The 20365-nt window shown below is 38.6% G+C and overlaps 1 protein-coding gene across 1 annotated transcript; it reads right to left on the reverse strand.

Moving 5' to 3' along the window:
• Positions 1-9517: 9517 nt before the first annotated feature.
• LOC148125107 (endogenous retrovirus group K member 10 Gag polyprotein-like) lies at positions 9518-10933 on the reverse strand. Its single transcript, XM_087938150.1, has one exon. The coding sequence runs from the start codon at positions 10931-10933 to the stop codon at positions 9518-9520; it is 1416 nt and encodes a 471-aa protein (XP_087794276.1).
• Between the last annotated feature and the right edge of the window lie 9432 nt (positions 10934-20365).

The following is a 20365-nucleotide window of genomic DNA, read 5'->3' on the forward strand; positions in this document are numbered from 1 at the left end:
AAAATCTGGAACTTAAGGAATAAAGAGGTAAGAATAATGCCGTTACTCACTGAAGAAATTTTATAAAACTGTATTACCACTAAAAAGGTCCTGCTTTAAGTATGCTTCAATTAAATGTTCTATTGGTAGCAACTGAGTCTTTTTTACAACAATATTCTATGTCCAGCAACAAATGGTTGAATTTTTCTTAAAGCAGTTATGGAAAAAGAATTATATTCTTCTTTCTGCAAATGTTGCTTTGATTTAAACCAGCCCATAATAACCTTATGTCAAAGGAAATACAGGAGGGAGAGGGGCAGAGGGAAAGGGAGGGGTGAGAATTCTGTATCCTTAATTTAGTCAATTGTTATTTACCTTCAACATTTACTTTGAATTCTTCTTCTTGAATCCTTCATACCCTCATCCCTTAGTTCCACCCTCTGTTACTGATCATACCATTCTATTAAGGCAAGGTCCCTGCCTGATATTCATGGTGCCCTTTATTTAAATAGCTGTACATGTTATCATTTATTTCAAAATTGTTTTTAAGAGGAAAAAAACTAAAGTCTCCAACTAATAAAGTGGTGTGTAGCAGAGATTAAAAAAAAACCAAAGAACCTATCCTCTATCTTCTCTTTCTCTTATTGCATCCTCTTGGCATCTTGCCACTCTATGCATTAAAGTTACAACTTCCATAATTAAATAATCTCATATGTATTCAGTCTGGATGCATCTGGTACATATTGCTCTTTAGATGCCTTACAAATGACACCCTTTTGATTATATAATTTGTGCTTTTAAAAGTAAAAATAGCAGCAATGTCATAACTCTACATTGTTCTAATTTAGCATTTTTTTAAATAAAAGTTTTATTTAAGTTTTCATAAAACATACAAATACAAATAAAATATCTTTTTTTGAGAACAGCGTGCCCTCAGTTTATCACTTCTCCATATAGACATAAACTCAATATATATTTATCTTATACATTCGAATCCATATCTTATAACTATCTCATTCCTTTCTTAATTCAATTACATACCTTTTTCTAATTTTTAAAATCTTTCTAATCAATCTTTTTATACTTTCATCTGTCCTGTTTACAATTTCATATTATCTTTTCTCATAAAACAAAATTTCCCCTGTAATTACTAGACTGGAGTGTAACACCTTTGTATCTTTTTTCAAATCTTGTTTAAAAATTTAAGTTACAGCTTTACAGTTATAACATTCATTTTCTAACCTCTATTTTATAACACATACCTATTTTCAATCAAATTCTGCTTGGTGCATTCCCTTAAAAATGCACACTAAATTCTTAAAAGGAAAAAGTATATATGTATATATATCTATGTATATATGTATAGCAATAGTAAATGGAATAATTATTCTATTCAAGTACAGCTCTGCCATTAATATTAATAACAATCTTTTACATTGCTATTTCTTTTAACAAACATTACCTAGTAATATCAGTTGTCTTTCACTTTAGTCATTTATATTTCATATTACTGTCTTTACTTATTACCGTTTTTAAATATAATACCAAACAATAGTTATTAACAGTAGTCAATAAAGTTATTATTCTTATTCAAGTTCATCTTGTCAACTGATAAAAATCTTCCATGTTTCTTTTCAGTTTTTTTAAAAAACTTTCATTTTAAATAATTGAGAGCCTTATTTTCTTTACAAACAAATATTCCACTACACATCAATAGAATTTTTTTCTATCACTTTAATCATCTAACATTTTTTCAAACCCTTTTCAATTTCTAATATAACAGTGCTATCCCATGCACCCTTGCAGAATCCTGTCCTTAAGTTAAATTTTAACCATTGTCTCTGTGTCTTTCAAATAGGTTTATACCTTTAATTCTTGTATGCTTTTCCTGTACCTCTATATCTTGTTCCTGTCCTTTGTAGCTTCTTTTCCTTTCCCTCTTCCCCCTCTTCTTCTCCCTCCCCTTTTTATTCCCTTTTCTATCTGATTCTCCCTTCTGTGATCCTCCCTTCTGCTTCTTCCTGATATTATGATTACTTTTCAAATTACTCTTTTTTTTTGGTTCTTGCTTCAATGCTTAAGTTTTTAACTCCGTTTTCCCCCTTTTTTCCCCTGCTTAAAATTGCTTGGTCATTAAAGATGGCTTCTTTGTTGTCCCGCCCTTTTTGTTCTGCCAGCGTTTCTTGTTGTTTTTCATAGTTTGTGGTGGTCTCTCATGGAAAAGATGAGACACAAGCAAGTGTTCTCGGGATGAGAGCCCAGAGCAAATTCCAGTGCTCCCTTTTATTGAGATTTTTAGCATAGCAAGTATAATCACATTGTGGATTATAATAATTAGATATAGTACAGACTTGTTTACAGTTGGCTGAGCTGCTTGATTGTTTCTAGTGTTTGTTCTTAATTTCCTTACACTATCTCAGTGACCTTTAAGCAAGCATGTATGTATAAGGTCTTAGACTAATCATTACCCAATACCCAAGTCAAAGTTTATTCCCACATCTCCCCTGTTTTAGTTTTTTGATGATCGCGGATGCCTCAGTAGCTTTTCGCCATCTGCAACAGCAGTTCTCCTTCCGTAGGCTTCACCCGACACATTCCTAAAAGTCCAGGGAGACATTGGATACAACAGCATACACAAAGAGAAAATATAATAAGCAATATCACTCCAACAATTAGGTGACGAATCCATGAACCATCTGGCAACCAGGACCAAAGTGCAGCCCACACGTCCAGTCCCTCACCCTCCGATTGTAATGGATTCTCCTTCAAGTTTCGCTCCATATGCTGTATAGTAGCTGTAATGTTTGGAGAATAATCAGAGATATACATGCAACAATGCGTATGAACCACAGCGCAAACTCCCCCCTGCGCAGCCAAAATAGTGTCCACTGCATATCTGGTTTGCAGGACAAAGTCAAGAATTTTGCCTTGCTCTTCTTCAAGCAGCTTTAGCGTTTTAATGGTGTCTTTAAACATAGTAACTGTCCAATTGTTTAAACGATGTAAACCTCTATAGTTCATCATGACTCCTAAAGGGGGATAACTCCCCTTGATATTTGTGTCCAGTAGTCATAGGTCAAAACAGAGTTTACTTCCATTGCAGAACGCGCATTGCGGATATGAGCAGTTCCCAAAGATTTTAAAATGACATGAGATGGGATTACTTTCCCAAAGGTGCAGATCCCTTTCCATCATGCTGGCATGCAATCATAGGCCATCCGTCCACACAGCAACCGTAGATTTGCTCCCAGGAGATGACCAACCTTATTTGGCTCAGCATAGATTAGTTTTGCAAAGGACCCCATTAACATAGCCGAATAAGTGGACAATGGTGCATTATTCCCATTTGCACATTTAGGCAGCTGGTTTTCTTTCGTGGTGGGACAGCATGTGGCAGGAATATATGGACACCCATTTTCATTGATCAAAGATGTGATATCAAAATAAGAAATGTTATGTACAAAGTAAGTAAGATTTTTTGTTTTCATGTCACCCAAATAAACCCGACTTCCATTGCCAATAACAATTGTTTTGTTACAAAATGGATATGTTCCCAAGTAAGTCATATTCTCTAACTGTCTCATTGTGGGTCCAGCAGATACCCGCCACCTCTTGGATCCGGCTTCCAAGGTGTAAGGTATTTATGTTACTTGTAGTCCAACTGCTAGACCACGTCCCCGAACAACCATAGCATTGTTCCTTATACCAGTCACCTTTGGCCAGAGGTACTGCAACCATTGGAAGCCCTGATGTTTTGTGAGTTGGCATGTGCATACATACCCAACAATCAGTTTTATTATGAAGGTTTGCTAGCTTCTCCATGTCCTGGATCAATGTGTTTCTTTTCCATTCCCCCAAATCCACCCCCTTGCCCCTTTGGCTGATGATAAGGATGCACACAGTGAGCAGGAACCCAAACAACTGTCCCCTCATCTTCAATGGCAGCGTATCCTCGGCCCCAAGTTATCAGCGGGACAGGTCCTCTCCACGTTGGATCCGGCAGTCTCCTATACCAAACTTTCGGTCTTGGCGCTCCTGCAGAAGGGGAGGAAGCAAAATGCCAACTGGCTGCCGTAGCAGCAGGGGATCCTGTCATGTTTAAAAAATTTAAAGTGTATAAGGTAATATTAAGAATGTTTTGTATGTAAGGCAAACCATATCCTTCCACTTCCCCTGTTTTTGTTTTTATATGAAGGAGTGCTTGTTTGAGTGTCTGATTAGCTCGTTCCACGATGGCCTGACCAGTGGAATTGTAGGGAATGCCAAATTTATGTATAATTGACCCTCGATGACAAAATTCCACAAAGGTGGTGCTGATGTAAGCAGGGCCATTATCGGTTTTTATCTCCATTGGTGGCCCCACATGTGTGAAGGTATGGAGACAATGGTTGATTACATGTTTTGTAGCCTCTCCTCGTTGAGGTGTTGCCATAATGAATCCTGAATAGGTATCAATGGTGACATGCAGATGGTGCCATGGTTTGAAAGGAGGGTGTTGTGTGACATCCATCTGCCATAGTTGACAAGCAACTGTTCCCCGAGGATTTACTCCTTGAGGAAGAGCACTGGATTGGGCACTGCAATTAGGACATTGCTGAATAATAGCTGCAGCTTCTGCAGCAGTGAGACCAAATTGTTTACAAAGAGCTTTGGCATTCTGATGGAAATAACTATGTGAGTCCCACGGAGTAACAGGGGAAAGCGAGAGGCAGGACATGGCTGAGGCGGCCGCGTCGGCCATGTCATTCCCTTCCTGCAGCTCCCCGGGAAGTGGTTGGTGGCTGCAAATATGTACGATATGCAAAGAATGTGTGCGAGAATGAAGACAGCTTTGTAGGGCTAAAAACAAACTCATAAGATTAGCATCAATAGATGGGGAAAGATAAGCAAATTCAATGTTAAGTATCAATTGATAAACGTAAAGAGAATCCACAATTAGATTTAGCGGTTCTTGCGCAAATTCCTGTAAGGCCAAAATAGCAGCAGCTAATTTAGCCCTTTGTGCTGATTGCTGAGGAGGGGTAATCTTTGTTTTCCATACCCCTTCCTGTCTCCATGCACAAGCGCCATAGGTCTTACCACGGCTGCATAAACAGTCATGCCCTCAACAGGCTGCTTAGCAATAACTGAATTAAAATTTACAGATACGTTTCAAAGCAACTGGAAACAGAGAACCGAATCATTACTAGGCAAAAATCTAAGCAGAAGTAGATAAATGGTGGAGGGGAAGAAGTTGCTCTCCATCAATATAAACGGATTAAATTCATTATCAAAAAGAAAAAGGATATTCTCAAAACTTATTCAACATAACGCAGATATAATATGTCTTCAAGAGACACATATTTCGAAGAATGACGAAAGACATCTAATTTGTCCAAAATTAGGTAAACTTTTTACAGCACCGGCCGACCAACACAAGAAAAAAGGAATTGCAATTTATGTAAAACAAGATGTAAAGGCAGAATTAATCTGGTCGGATCCCGAAGGAAGAACTCTGGTTATACAAGTTTGGATAAACCACATCACATTTTTACTTGTAGCAATCTATGCCCCAAATGATGACCAGGGAAATTTTTAAACACCTTCACCAAAAAATAGTAGGCTTTGAAAAAGAAACATTTGCTTGATTGGCGATTTTAACTCCATTGCAGACTACCAGAAAGACCATAGTAATATGGGGAAAAACAAGAAGGGGAAAAGGGAACTTTCTGCGGCATGTAAGGAAATGTTGAGAGAGTTAAATTTAAAAGATCTATGGAGGAACAGAATCTTGAAGGAAAACAATTTACATATTATTCTAACCCACATAAGACTTGGACCAGAATAGATATGGCTTGGATGGATTTGGACTTGGCTAATGAAATAAAAGAAATCAAAATCCTACCGAATGAATGGGCTGATCATAACCCAATACAGCTAATTTGGAGAGATAGGAGACGAATAAAAAAAAGATGGACACTAAATAACCAAATTGTAAACGAAGAAGAGTATATTAATAAACTGAAAGAGGAGCTAAACTATTTTCTAAAAGATAATAATAATGAAACAACTTCAAAACAGAACATTTGGGATACTATGAAAGCAATTATAAGAGGCACAACAATTTCCTATAATGCTATGAGAAACAAGAGAATTTATGCCCAACAAAAGCGTTACAACAACAAATCCAAGACTTAGAAATACAATTACAAAAAACCCCTAAGACCCAAGGACTACAAAATCAGTTAATACTAGCCAAACATAAGCTGAATTTAATTGAACAAGATAAAATAGAAGTTAGCTTGAGAAGGTCCAAACAAAATTATTTTGAACACGCCAATAAACCAGGAAGATGGCTATCTTATAAACTTAAAAAAGAAAAAGAAAAGAGATTGATACACCAATTAATAGACGAGAAAGGCATCCCACAACATGAGATTGAGAAGAAAAAGGATATTATATTAAACTATTTCCAAAGATTATATAAAAAGAAGAAATCAATGAGGATAAAATAAGAACTTATCTGGAGAATACGAATGATAAAACAATAGGGGAAGGAGACAAAGAATTACTAAATAAGGATATTACATGGTCTGAGTTAAAATCTGCAATCGAAAATCAATGTAATAATAAATCCCCTGGTCCAGATGGGATTCCAGTAGAATTGTACAAAGCCACAATAGATTTAGTAGGGCCTCTGATGCTGGAAGTGTTTAACGAAGTACTTTTGGCTGCCAAAATGCCAGACTCATGGAGGGAGGCGTTGATTGCGTTAATTCTGAAGGAGGATGTGGATGCCAGATATATCAACAATTATAGACCAATCTCACTTTTAAACGCCGATTATAAATTATTTACCTCAATTATTGCGAATAGAGTAAAACAAGTTTTAAATTTATACATTCATGAAGACCAAAATGGTTTCCTTCCATTCCGCCAAATTAAAAACAATTTAAGAACCGTTATTGACGTCTTAGAATATTATGAAGCTCATCCAGAGAAACAATTTACACTCATGTTTCTAGATGCGGAGAAAGCATTCGATAACTTACATTGGCACTTTTAATACAAAAAATCTATAACATGAATCTGGGCACTAAATTCGAGAATATTATCACAACAATTTACAATACCCAACAAGCCAATATACTAATTAATGGTGAACAAACAGGCCCACTAAGCATTGAAAAGGGCGTTAGACAGGGTTGCCCTTTCTCACCCCTCTTATTTATATTTGCTTTAGAATCATTGTTAACGCGGATAAGACAAAATTCTGAAATCCAAGGGGTTAGGGTCAAAGCAGAGGAATATAAATTACAGGCGTTTGCAGATGATATGGTTTTCTTCCTAGAGGATCCCATGGAAAAAGGACATAATCTAATAAAAGAACTAGAACAATATGGTTCAGTAGCAGGATTAAAGATTAACAGAAATAAGACGAAATTACTGACTAAAAATCTAACAGAGAACCAGAGGAAAGAATTAGAAAAAACCATGGGGATACAGGCAACAAAAAGGTCAAATATTTAGGCATATGGTTAACACCACATAGTAAATCACTCAAAGAGAATAATTATGATAAACTGTTACAGCAAATTAAGAAAGATCTAGAATCTTGGAATAAGTTGCAGCTTTCTTTACTGGGCAGGATTGCCACAATCAAAATGAACATTTTACCAAAACTCCTTTACTTATTCCAGACAATCCCAATAAAATTACCAAAAATTTTTTTTGATGATATAAATAAGGTAACTCTTAAATTTATTTGGCAAGGGAAAAAAGCTAGAATCAGTATTAAGGCCTTACAAGATGCAAAAAGTAGAGGTGGGCTAGCGCTTCCAAACTGGGAATTATATTATTGGGCAGCCAACTTATTATGGTTAAAAGACTGGGTCAATTTACGGAATAAAAGAACTCTAGCCTTGGAAGGGCACGACCTTCAGAGAGGATGGCACGCATTTCTATGGGATGTGGGGAAAACTAAACAGGCGTATTTTCATAGACATCTTATTAGAGACTCACTATTAACTAATTGGAAAAAAATATGTAAAAAACATTATCTAAAAATTCCGATTTGGCTTTCAACAATGGAGGCAATGGTTCATCCCAACAATTTGGATATAACAAAAACGACTAAATATAAAGATCTATTAGACCCTTTAGGAAAATTAAGAACTCGACAGGACTTACAGGAACAGGGATTTAAAATTGATCAGTGGTTATATATACAAATCCATAGTAGATACAAACAAGATATCAAAGAGTTTGGAATCTATAGCAAATTACAACACTTAGATAAAATCTTATTAGGACAAAATTCCACAAAGGCGGTGCTGATGTAAGCAGGGCCATTATCGGTTTTTATCTCCATTGGTGGCCCCACATGTGTGAAGGTATGGAGACAATGGTTGATTACATGTTTTGTAGCCTCTCCTCGTTGAGGTGTTGCCATAATGAATCCTGAATAGGTATCAATGGTGACATGCAGATGGTGCCATGGTTTGAAAGGAGGGTGTTGTGTGACATCCATCTGCCATAGTTGACAAGCAACTGTTCCCCGAGGATTTACTCCTTGAGGAAGAGCACTGGATTGGGCACTGCAATTAGGACATTGCTGAATAATAGCTGCAGCTTCTGCAGCAGTGAGACCAAATTGTTTAAAAAGAGCTTTGGCATTCTGATGGAAATAACTATGTGAGTCCCACGGCGTAACAGGGGAAAGCGAGAGGCAGGACATGGCTGAGGCGGCCGCGTCGGCCATGTCATTCCCTTCCTGCAGCTCCCCGGGAAGTGGTTGGTGGCTGCAAATATGTACGATATGCAAAGAATGTGTGCGAGAATGAAGACAGCTTTGTAGGGCTAAAAACAAACTCATAAGATTAGTATCAATAGATGGGGAAAGATAAGCAAATTCAATGTTAAGTATCAATTGATAAACGTAAAGAGAATCCACAATTAGATTTAGCGGTTCTTGCGCAAATTCCTGTAAGGCCAAAATAGCAGCAGCTAATTTAGCCCTTTGTGCTGATTGCTGAGGAGGGGTAATCTTTGTTTTCCATACCCCTTCCTGTCTCCATGCACAAGCGCCATAGGTCTTACCACGGCCGCATAAACAGTCATGCCCTCAACAGGCTGCTTAGCAATAACTGAATTAAAATTTACAGATACGTTTCGAAGCAACTGGAAACGGGGGTCACTGGGGGTATGGCAAGAAATCTTTCCTGGCCAATTTTCAAGAGCAATTTGCAAGTCAATGGATTGACTATACCAAGTTTCCCACAAAGTGAAAATAGGTAAAAATAACTGAACTAGATCTATGCCATATAAATGCATACTGCGATTCCGGCCTTTGATGATTAACTCACTATAAAGCATAGCCATAGTAGAAACTGTTTTTCTGGGAGTGGCCCATGCAAATGAGTGTCCTCACTGTATACTTGATTAGGAAAAGTCACATCAATCAAGTGCAACATTTTTAAACACAAACCTGCATTCCCGGTAGTTGCGGGTGATGCCTTTGTAACAGCCTTGGGAGCGGGGCTAGCTGCATGCCCCAAATTTAGTTTCCTGAATTTTGGTTCTGATCAGAGCGACATTGATTTGCCCAATGAAACCCTTTTTTGCATTTCGGACAGACCGACTTCGGGCCTATGTCCTTATTTTTGTTTTTGTTAAACGCCATTCCCCCGCCAGGTGCTCGGCACTGGGCTTTAAAATGGCCAGGCTTCCCACAATTAAAACAGTTCCCCGTAGGTTTCATCCCTCTTTGTAATGCCATAGCCAAAGTCTCCATGTTGTAAGCCTGAGAACCCACCACTGCACATGCCTTTAACAGATCAGCCAGAGTAAACTCACCTCTAGCCACCAAAGGCTGTAAGATACACTTGCAGTCAGTGTTTGCATTTTCGACTGCCAATCTCAGCAAAAGTTCCTTTGCTGCTTCCTCATTAGAAATCTGCCAGGTAATAGCCAATTGTAGTCTTTCCACAAAATCTTTATAAGACTCAGATGTTGTTTGCTTAATTTGAGAATAAGACCATGCCGGGGTTCCCACATCTTGGATGCGGGACAACGCCCCAAGGACAGCCGCCATAACCACGGGAAGTGCATGATCAGGCAAATTAGTAGCTTGATCAGCAGTGGATTCAAACAAGCCTGCCCCATAGATTTGGTCTGGCGTATACAGCCCCCCCGAATTTCGTCCCCTAGTGATAACTTCCCTTTGGTACTCTGAATCAAAAACCACATACTGAGTAGAACACAATATCATTCTCATTAAATCTTTCCAATCATTAGGAATCATACGTGAGGTAGCCAAACTTGTCAGGAGACCCTTTGTAAAAGGACTTTGAATACTATAATCTTTAGTGGCTTTCTTGATTTCCCTAAGTACTGCCAATGGAATCGGAAGCCATTCCGCCTGCATGTTGCCTTGAGCATCCACTTGCCTATTAACTGGAAACAAATTCATCTGGGGAATCTCATCAGGTTCTAATTTCCCCTCATTGAAAGCTTGATGCATCATTGCTTGAACTTTTCCCATTTGTGGCTGGGGTTTCTCATCCACAGGTGTAGGCGCTGTTGGGGGTGAGAAAACATACTCCAGCTTTGGAGTCGGAGGGTGCAACACAACTCCTTTATAAGGAGGAAGTTCTGCTAAAGGTTTTAAAAGAGGTTGTTGCTGGGTCTCCAAAGCAGTCATAACAACCTTCCAATATGTCAAAATTTCAGCTGTTGCCCGTGGTTCCTCATGAAGGATAGTTCCAATTTTCCTCCATGTGTCTAACTTTAAAGAGCCCTTCTCTGAGTACCAGGGGCATTGCCGCCAGATCTCTTGCAGCAGCTTTTTCACATTACCTCTTGAAAGAACTATATACTCCCCTCCAGAAGGTTTAAAGAGAAAGAAATTTGTCCTGACTAACTTCAGCAGCTCACTAACATGACATTCCTGTGGCTGAGAAAGATTTCCCCCCATGTTCCCTGAAAAATCCTATTGTCCAGCAATAGTTAAGTACGTACTTTACCTATTCCAGGCGAGGAAACACAGAGGTCCGGACACGTACCACCTGCAGTGGATCATGTCGGGGTCACCACTTGTGGTGGTCTCTCATGGAAAAGATGAGACACAAGTGAGTGTTCTCGGGATGAGAGCCCAGAGCAAATTCCAGTGCTCCCTTTTATTGAGATTTTTAGCATAGCAAGTATAATCACATTGTGGATTACAATAATTAGATATAGTACAGACTTGTTTACAGTTGTCTGAGCTGCTTGATTGTTTCTAGTGTTTGTTCTTAATTTCCTTACACTATCTCAGTGACCTTTAAGCAAGCATGTATGTATAAGGTCTTAGACTAATCATTACCCAATACCCAAGTCAAAGTTTATTCCCACAATAGTTCAAGATCTCCATTTCTAAAAATTGAAATACGAAGCCAAAAAATCCTCTTCCCTCTTGTGCTTCTTCTTTTTGTTCTTTAAGCCTCATTTTTAACTCTTCAAGGAGTGATGCCATTTTAAAAATTTTTAAACAACCCCCAATTGATTTAATTTTGTTTCATTAGGATCCTCCATCCAAAGTTCCAGGAATCATCCAATAATCCAAAACTATTTCTTGCTTCTTTTCTCACTTTCTCTTTCCAGGGGCTTTGTTATCTTGTAACAAAGTTTCAGCTATAATGTATCTTTTGCAAGCTTTGTTAAAATTCCACTATTGATTTTTTTAAGTTCTAGGTGGTCTCCGCCATTTTCCAAATTCCACCCTCTTTTTTCTTTTTTCCCTCCACTGCTTTCTTTCTTTTTTCAAAGAAAAAGTCCCTAATTTAGCATTTCTTAAGCTAGTAAATCAATGATGAACTATTGCAAAATGGTCAATCAAGTTGGGCTTCTATATTGTTGATATGAAGTCTTCCATTTATATCACCAAATATCCTTCTTGCTGGCGTTTTATACATATTCTTTGTCACCAGCCAAGAAATCTACGCTGGATACTAAAAAGCCTGCCAACAAAAGTGCATATAGTCAAGGCTATGGTTTTCCCAGTTGCAATGTGTGGTTGTGAAAGTTGGACTGTAAGGAAGACTGAGTGCCAAAGAATTGAGGCCTTTGAACTATGGTGCTGGAAAAGACTTCTGCAAGTTCCTTGGACTGCAAGGTGATCAAACCGGTCATTCCTAGAGGAGATCAACCCTGACTGCTCTTTAGAAGGCAAGATCCTGAAGATGAAATTCAAATACTTTGGCCACCTAATGAGAAGGAAGGACTCACTGGAGAAGAGCCTAATGCTGGGGAAGATTGAGGGCAATAGAAGAAGGGGACAACAGAGAATGAGGTGGCTGGATGGAGTCACTGAAGCAGTAGGCGTGAGCTTAAATGGACTCCAGAAGATGGTAGAGGACAGGAGGGCCTGGAAGAATATTGTCCATGGGCTTGCGATGAGTCAGACACAACTTCACAACTAACAACAACAAAAACATTCTTTGTCACAATGCAATGTAAAGTTCTCCAATAAAAAGTTTCATAGGAATGAAAGAGTTATAGAGTTATAGTATATTCAAATGGTTGATTCGTGTTGTTTGTTATCCTCTGATGTAATTGGTTCTTATTTCTTACATTTTTTTTCATTCTTTGATATCTGTGCTATGAATGGCTTATGTCCATTGAAGTGCCAGTTGCCATTTAAATTGTGGCTTGTTGGTACCAATTCTAAACAAAATAACAGAGTTCGAAGGGACCTTGGATCTTGCTCGGGCAGGAAGCCCTATACCACTTCAGACAAATGGCTTTCCAAGCTCTTAAAAACCTCCAGTATTGGAGCACACACAACTTCTGGAGGTAAGTCATTTCACTGACTTCAGGAAATTTCTTCTTAGTTCTAGGTTGGTTCTTTCCTTGATCAATTTCCATCCATTGCTTCTTGTCCTGCCTTCAGGTGCTTTGGAGAATCCTATAGGCTGGCCCGCCTTTTCTTTGTGGCAAATATTTTTTTACCTTTCCTTAGATATTAGTCTATCATGTCACCCCGGTCATTCTTTTTATTAAACTAGACATACTCACTTCCAGCACCCATTCTTTATATGTTCTAGCCTCCAGTCCCCTAATAATTTTTGTTGCTTTTACTTCAAGTTGTATAAAGTATGTACATAATGGTGATGGATGTGACAGCTGCAGTAAGTGTATACTAGGGTTTGACAACACTTTGTATTTGAAGGCAAGAGACCGCTTTGTAACTGGTGCTCTGGAAAATCCATCTTTAAATCAAACACATCCTTTCCTGAGATTGTGCAATTGCTGCAGCCATACAATCTAAAGAAAAGAGATACTTACTTTAAGGAGCTATAGATTGGTTGGGACCACATGTCTGGAAGGACCTTTTTTAACTTTGAATTTGAAGCACTGCCCAGCCCTAGTTGGGAATTGCATACCAAAATACAGGTGAAATCAGGATCAAGAATTGGTTTAGAGCCAGAAGAATGCTAATTAATCTGGTTGTAGAAAAGTCCACTAGGGTTTTAAAAAGGATACTCGTATGCTTTTAAAAACCATACCAAGTGTATTTTTAATTGCAAGTAATTATTTTTCACATAAAAGTTGGTTATGGCTGGAAATAATATAGGTAAATTTTGGAAAATACGAATGTTTATTCTTGAGTAAAAATGCTTTAGAGGCAGTGGAGTTGCTATATAATTCCTATAAATATATTGGCGTGCACTTTATAACTCTTTAAATGCTTTTCTGTGCACACAAGACACTTCAAAAGTTTGAGATAGTTCATCAGCGGGGTGCAGGCAAAGGTTTAAGGATATTTTTTCCTTCTTTATTGGTTACTCTGCCTATTCTTTCTGTAAGCAGCTGAGTCAATTTCTTCTCTGTTTACATACAGAGAATATATGTCCTTTGCCTCTCCTTTAACAGAATGTAGTTAGCTAGATATAGTTAGCTAACTATATCAAGCTTTGCCTATGTGTAATATATTTTTATAAATAAATATTCTTTTTGTTTTAAGTACAATTATAAAACCCTCTTGGCTCTAAACCAATTCTTGATCCTGATTTCTTTCTTACCACATATTTAATATACAGAATGAAACGAACAACTAAAAATCAACAATGACCCTTAACCAAGTTGTCTTTTTGAAATGACTCCTTTTCAGTTCAAATGCCAAACTTAGTTGAAGGTGTCCTTATAATGTAGCATGGTCAAATGTAAATATCTGTTCAAAATTATTCTGATTTTCTACATCCATCAATCAATGCAACACATACTAATTAAATATTTCATTATGCTGTTGCATGATTTATTAAATCTGCCTACATTAATATGTTTGATCAGGAAAGTAATTAAACAATGAACATTGGCAGCAACACATATTCCAGTCAATGATTTAGAGAAGGATTCCTTGAATAAAATTGTGATAATTAATATTAACATTGTCATGAATTTCACGTAACATTAAATTATTTGACCTCTGGTAGCTTTAAATTTTATCATTAAAAAATCTTGCATTACAACATGAAAGAGGATGGGACCTAACTGGTCCATCAACATTTTAAATAATTTAAGTAAGAAACATTCCTGCTTAATTTCTCTCATATCTGCTTCCCAATTTGGTGCTCTGATGAAATGTGAAGACTACATTTATTTTCCATTTATCAATTTCTGAATTCCATGCTGAATAGAATAATCTCTACTGTGTCACTCTGGAGCAACATACTTTAGAGTAGTTTTCCTTGCACAGAAATTCTGAGTGAATAAAAGTCATGCACCCAGGGAAAATAAACCAACCGCCTTATAGCACCATATAAATTCACAACAATGTACAATACATAATTAGTGAACAAGGAAACAAGGAAATGTAACAAGAGCTTTTTGGGCATTCAAGAGCCCAAGAGAGGAAAATTGCATGTTTTGAAGATTGTAAGCTAATATACACATAGGGTTGAATGACTGCTTCCTGCTGGGTAAGCAGAGGCTAGAAATGGGATAGCGACAGGTAAAAAGAATTTGCCTGGGTTGCTCTGTGGATGAATGGGAAATCAAGACTTCTATTTGGCTAAAATAGAAGGAGCAAAAAGAAATACAAGACTTTCTTCTGAGGGTACTCTAAGACATGGATGTCACACTCAATTTCATTGAGCACAGCAACAGCATTATGGTTGCCCTCAAAGGACCAGTTGCATGTAAGACAATGACAACTCACAGCGGTCAGGTGGGCGTGGCCAGCTGGGCATGGCCGGCTCAATGCTGCCTCCTATGCTCATGCCCAGAGGGAGTGCCCAATCAGGCTGGGGTGGACTGGGACCACTTTCTGGTATATTGTCCACCCACAAGGTCCAGATTTTGCGCCCTTAAATCTTGGATTTCTTCCCTTAAATGGAGTAAGAAAAATGGAGTGGAAATAAATAACCTATACTAGAGAAGAAAAAAGAAAAATATGTAAAAGAAAGAAAAAGAGGAAGAGAAAGGGAAAAAGGAAAGGAAAGGAAAGGAAAGGAAAGGAAAGGAAAGGAAAGGAAAGGAAAGGAAAGGAAAGGAAAGGAAAGGAAAGGAAAGGAAAGGAAAGGAAAGGAAAGGAAAGGGGAATGAGAAAAGTATAAGGAGGGGGTTAGAAGGAGGAAAGGAAAAGGTGAATCAAAGAAAAAAGAAAGGAAGAGGAAAAGAAATGGAAAGAGGAGGGGAGGGGACAGAAGGAGAGAGAGATGGATGGATGAAGGAGAGAAGAGGGAAGGGAAAGGAGAAAGGTGAGAAGGACACTGCTGAGAGATGGCATCTACCTTGGCGAAAAACCTTTGCCTGGCGCTGAAATGGAATGCAAAAACTAGGTGATTTGGAAAACTCTGAGTTTGCAGAACCAACAGACTAATTTAATTGCCCTGGGCTTTAACCCTTTTGCCTTCCATCATTTCTCACAACCATTGGTAACTTTCTCATTGAATTCTCTGGAAATTCAGGTACAGGGGCCCCTCAGGTCCCAAACGCTCCTGTTCGTGACCAAATCAGGTGGCGAACAAAAAACCCACCTGATTTTTGAATTGGGTCACGATTCAAAAATTGGGTGGCAAACAACATTGGTGAGGAAAGATTCCCTTTCCATGCTGATTTCCCCTTTGGCACCAATTTTTTTTTGACTGCACGCATGCACAGTCAGTCGTGCTTCTGCACACGATCAAATTGGGTCATGACCAGAGTCTGAGAACAGATTACGGTCACAATCTGGGGCTGGACACAGGTGAAGCTAGGAAAAGGAGACACCTCAAAAACATTCTGATGCAAAATTGTTTTCCCTCTTCTTCCCCTTAAGTTTAAATTACCCTTATGAGGCTGTTTCTATAGGAGGTACAAATTATCTGGCCTTAATACCATTTTAATTTTAAATTTAATTTAAACTTAAGCCTCATTGACCCCTGGACAATCTCCCATTTGCCCTTCCATCTTTTGAAAGGGGCACTGGAAGTAAAACAATGAAAGAAAACTGACTTTCTTTGCAACGACTTTAAAAAGGTGTGTTAAAGACAGCAATTGACCCACGTGTTGTGGAACTCCACACAGGATTTTTCTCTTTGAATTCAAGCAACTTGGGGTGGGGGGAGCAGGCAAATTACAATCCCTAAAATTAATGTCCACTCCATAAATTTTGGGCCTCCAGGCACAAGCAAGATAACCAGGCATCCTTCATTGAGACATCTCGGTGGGATTGTAAATCTCCGTCATTTTTTAAATTGGGGATCTAAAACCCAGAATTTGCATTTGTCTTAGTTTCTTTTCTTTTTTCTTTAAACAAAGGGGGGAAGGGGAGAAGAAAGAGTCTTCATGAGTCCTTTGCTAACTCTGCAGTTTTTGTTGGAAAATGGGGCAACAGTCTAGAGTACCTTGAATGTAGGTTTGTCTTGCTAGTCCAGGAAAATTGCTGAGCTGAATTCAGTTCAATTTATTGCTAAAGAAGCATGCAAGAGAGGCCAGGCTGATCTATAGCTGAGTTCAGGCTTCTGGAATTTTTAAAATGGAATTTTGCTCCCCATTTTTCTCAAATGGAGCCTCGTAAACCATGCCAAACTGAGGAAGGAACTTTAGCCCTCACAAATTCATTTGAAAATGGGCTTAGGCTTTTAAAATTCTGCCCGCTGTTCCTTTGAATCAAACCGGTGTCCACAACATGGTAGAAATACATTAATTGTGATCAACGCACACTGTGTCCTTGGTTCAAACTATGAATTCAAAGGAGGGGCTTGTGCTCCTGGAACACCGGGATCCTGCAGCCCAGGCCAGCCTAGTCCTGCTTCCCCAAGGGGATGTGAGCCACACTTATCTCCTTGAGGCTGCTGCGAGGCAGGATGTGGTGAGGCCAGGCAAGGCGTCATGTGGCGAGGTTAGGTGAGGTGGGGCAGGGGAAAACCAGACAAAGCATGGCAGGTCATGGTGTGGCAGGGCAGGCTAAGGTGAGGCGTGGTGTGGTGTGACGTGACATAGCGTGGTGAGGCCAGGTGGGGTGAAGTGAACCGGGCAGGGCCCTCCTCCTTGATGCTGCTGAGAGGAGGGGTGGGGAGAGGCTGTGCAAGGCATGCCATGGTGAGGCAGGGTGAGGTGGGGTGAGACAAGGTTGGGTGGGATGAGGTGAGGCCGGGCGAGGCATGGCATGGCGAGGCCTAGTGAGATAGAGCAAGGCAAGGCTGGGCTGGGTGAGGCGAGGCAGGGTGGGGTGAGGTGAGGGAAGGCTGGGTGAGGCCAAGGAGCTGCAGCTGCTGCCGGACTTTACCAGCCCTCATGCGCTCTCCACTTCCTGGGTGTGGGTTGGAGCCAAGGTGGTAGGGAGCATCTCCTCAGCGTTTCCAGGGTGGCCCAGATCTGACCATATCACAGGCTGGATCTGCCCACAGCTCTTGAGTTTGACATATCTGCTCTAGACATTTTGCTAAGTAAATCAGTTTATACACTGAATGGCATAACAATTAAATGAATATAGCTGTTTTGAAAATTGGACTAATTAATTAGTTTAATAGTTCAGGAAAGTATTAATGTTGTAACTTTTCCTGTTATATCAGTTGTTGTTTTTTTCCAACAGTGACAAGGAAGAAATTTTTTTAAATAATTTGGTAAAAATAGTATTTTATTATTATGAAGTATTTTTGTTGCCCTTAAAAAATCTTGATACATTAAAATTCACATGAATAATTTTCTTTTAATTGTATAATATTGTTCTTATAAAAACCATGAAATGGATCTAACATTTTTTGCTGAATGTCTGAGAATCACTTTTACTTGTATTGATCTTATTTTGGCATAAAATGGAAGCCACTTTCTCTCTTTTTATATCAAGTTGAAATCTTCCAAACCAATCCAATTATTTTGCCTCTAAGGCAGAAATCCCAGTTTCTCTGCCATGACAGAAAGACACTGACAGAGTATTCAGCTTTTTGCTGCTCTTTCAGGACACCTGGAAATCTGCTGCTTTATTTTGCTTAATGTCAGGATTGGGAATGGTTTGCACCTGATAGGTAGAGCGTGACTCTGCTGGTAAAAAGGTTCGTTTGTTTTTATTTATAAACACTCAGCTGATACATTTTGGTTAAAAGTTAACCCAAAATTCTGGATATAGAAAAAAAAACATGCAGTTTTTTAAAAAAAAGCCCTGGGGAAATACAACCTTTTAGAAAAGCAGCAGGCAAGACATTTCTTATTATCACCTGGATGCTTCAGTGAAAGATCAATCTTTTTCCATCCATTTCTTCTAGTTAAGAGAGAATAGTGTGCATTTTTCTGCAATGAAAGGGGGAAAGCTATCATTAGGCAATCAGAGCACAAGAACCCATGAAATCAGTGTTGACTCCTACTCATTCTGGGAGAGCTATTCATTTGGTAGAAGCTGGTTTCAGTCAAAAGTCAGCAGGCTAGTTATTTCCAAATAAGGGAGATAAGATCAGCATAGACATGGGTGGCTTCTTACAAAATCAGCCTTAGGTATATAAAATGAGGCTGTCAGAAAAATGTTGACAGACCCAGCTGACCGTCTCTGATACTGAAACAAGCCATGTTTTCTTATAGTACTATTCTGAGCCTGCCAGTTGCCTGTAAATATATTCAAATATATGCATGACAAAAATGGTTCAGGGTAAGTCCTTCCAAGTGAGTTCTGGTTAGAGTTTGAACTCAAGGATAAAACCATTGACACTGGCCCAACTTTTATCAGTATAGGGTTGATCATATTCTGCTGTTTACAAATGCTACAGCTGAAGGATGGATGTGAGAAAGCAGTTTTGTAATTACTGGTTTTATAATAAGGGTAGCCTCGTAAATGCTGGAATTTCTATCAGTGTAGAAAGACCAACTGATGTTCTTTAGTTGGTTTATTATGCGCTCTCTTGCTCTCTCTCTCTCTCTCTCTCTGTCTCTCTCTCTCTCATAACACACACACCAAAGATCAATAAAAAATATTTACCACCAATAAAATTATTTGACTCATGGCCATTTCCACATCATGTGTTATCATGATCTATTTGAACATGTCTTGTTTGAACTTTTCCTAAAAGTACTGGGAGGAAAACAAAATTTGGTAGAGAAAACATACACAAATCATTTATTCAAGCTAGGAAAAACAAAAAGTTTGGATAATATAGTCACTATTCATAATTTTGTTTTTTTATTATTTTTAAGACAGATCCATCAAAGGCCTCTATATTAAGAACAGATCATTTGACCTAACTATTCCTTGAGGAATAATACACCAAAGTTATTGCCAAAACTGGATGGACCTGAACAAAATACCTTCCCTTTTTAACTCCTATGTTTGTGTGTGTGTTCCCCTTTTCCCCTGGTTTATCTCCCTCTGCTTGTCATGATTTTGTTTCTCATTTGTCTCTTGCCCTCCAGTCTTCCCTCTCCTGTGTAATCTTTGTCTCTCTCCTCATTCCTTACCAAATAGCACTTGTGCCTAGTATCTCAATTTGCTGAAGGTTCTCTGTGCATCATGCTTGACCTCTTCTTAAAAGAAAGATGCTGCAAATGCATTTGGGAGCCTTCTTAGCTGTGGACCCTCAGACCTCCATCTGGTGTCCAAATTTAGAAACATTCTCAGAAGATTAGCCCTTTACAATCAGAAAGCTGTTCGACACATGTGTTTTTCTTAAGTAATAAGATTGGGTAGGACCAAACTTACTCATGTTTAAGTCAAGCATGTTAAGTAAATGGGACAGGCTGTTTTTTCCATCAACCAGAGAGGCATTTTAAATGAGCCAAAATGTTTAACTGTTTTTGATGAGCGGAGAAACCTCCACTGGGGGAATTGTCTTCTCCTCCCGTCCGAAGGAAAACAGATGTAACGCTACCATATAAAATATAAAACAGATGTTTTGCTACCATACTACAAAAAGAAATTTCATTAAAATAGCTATAATGTTTCATTCATTGGAATTAATTA

Source organism: Pseudonaja textilis, chromosome 8 (genome assembly GCF_049901715.1).
Source record: "Pseudonaja textilis isolate UNSWEBS1 chromosome 8, rPseTex1.2, whole genome shotgun sequence".
Taxonomy (NCBI): Eukaryota; Metazoa; Chordata; class Lepidosauria; order Squamata; family Elapidae; genus Pseudonaja; species Pseudonaja textilis.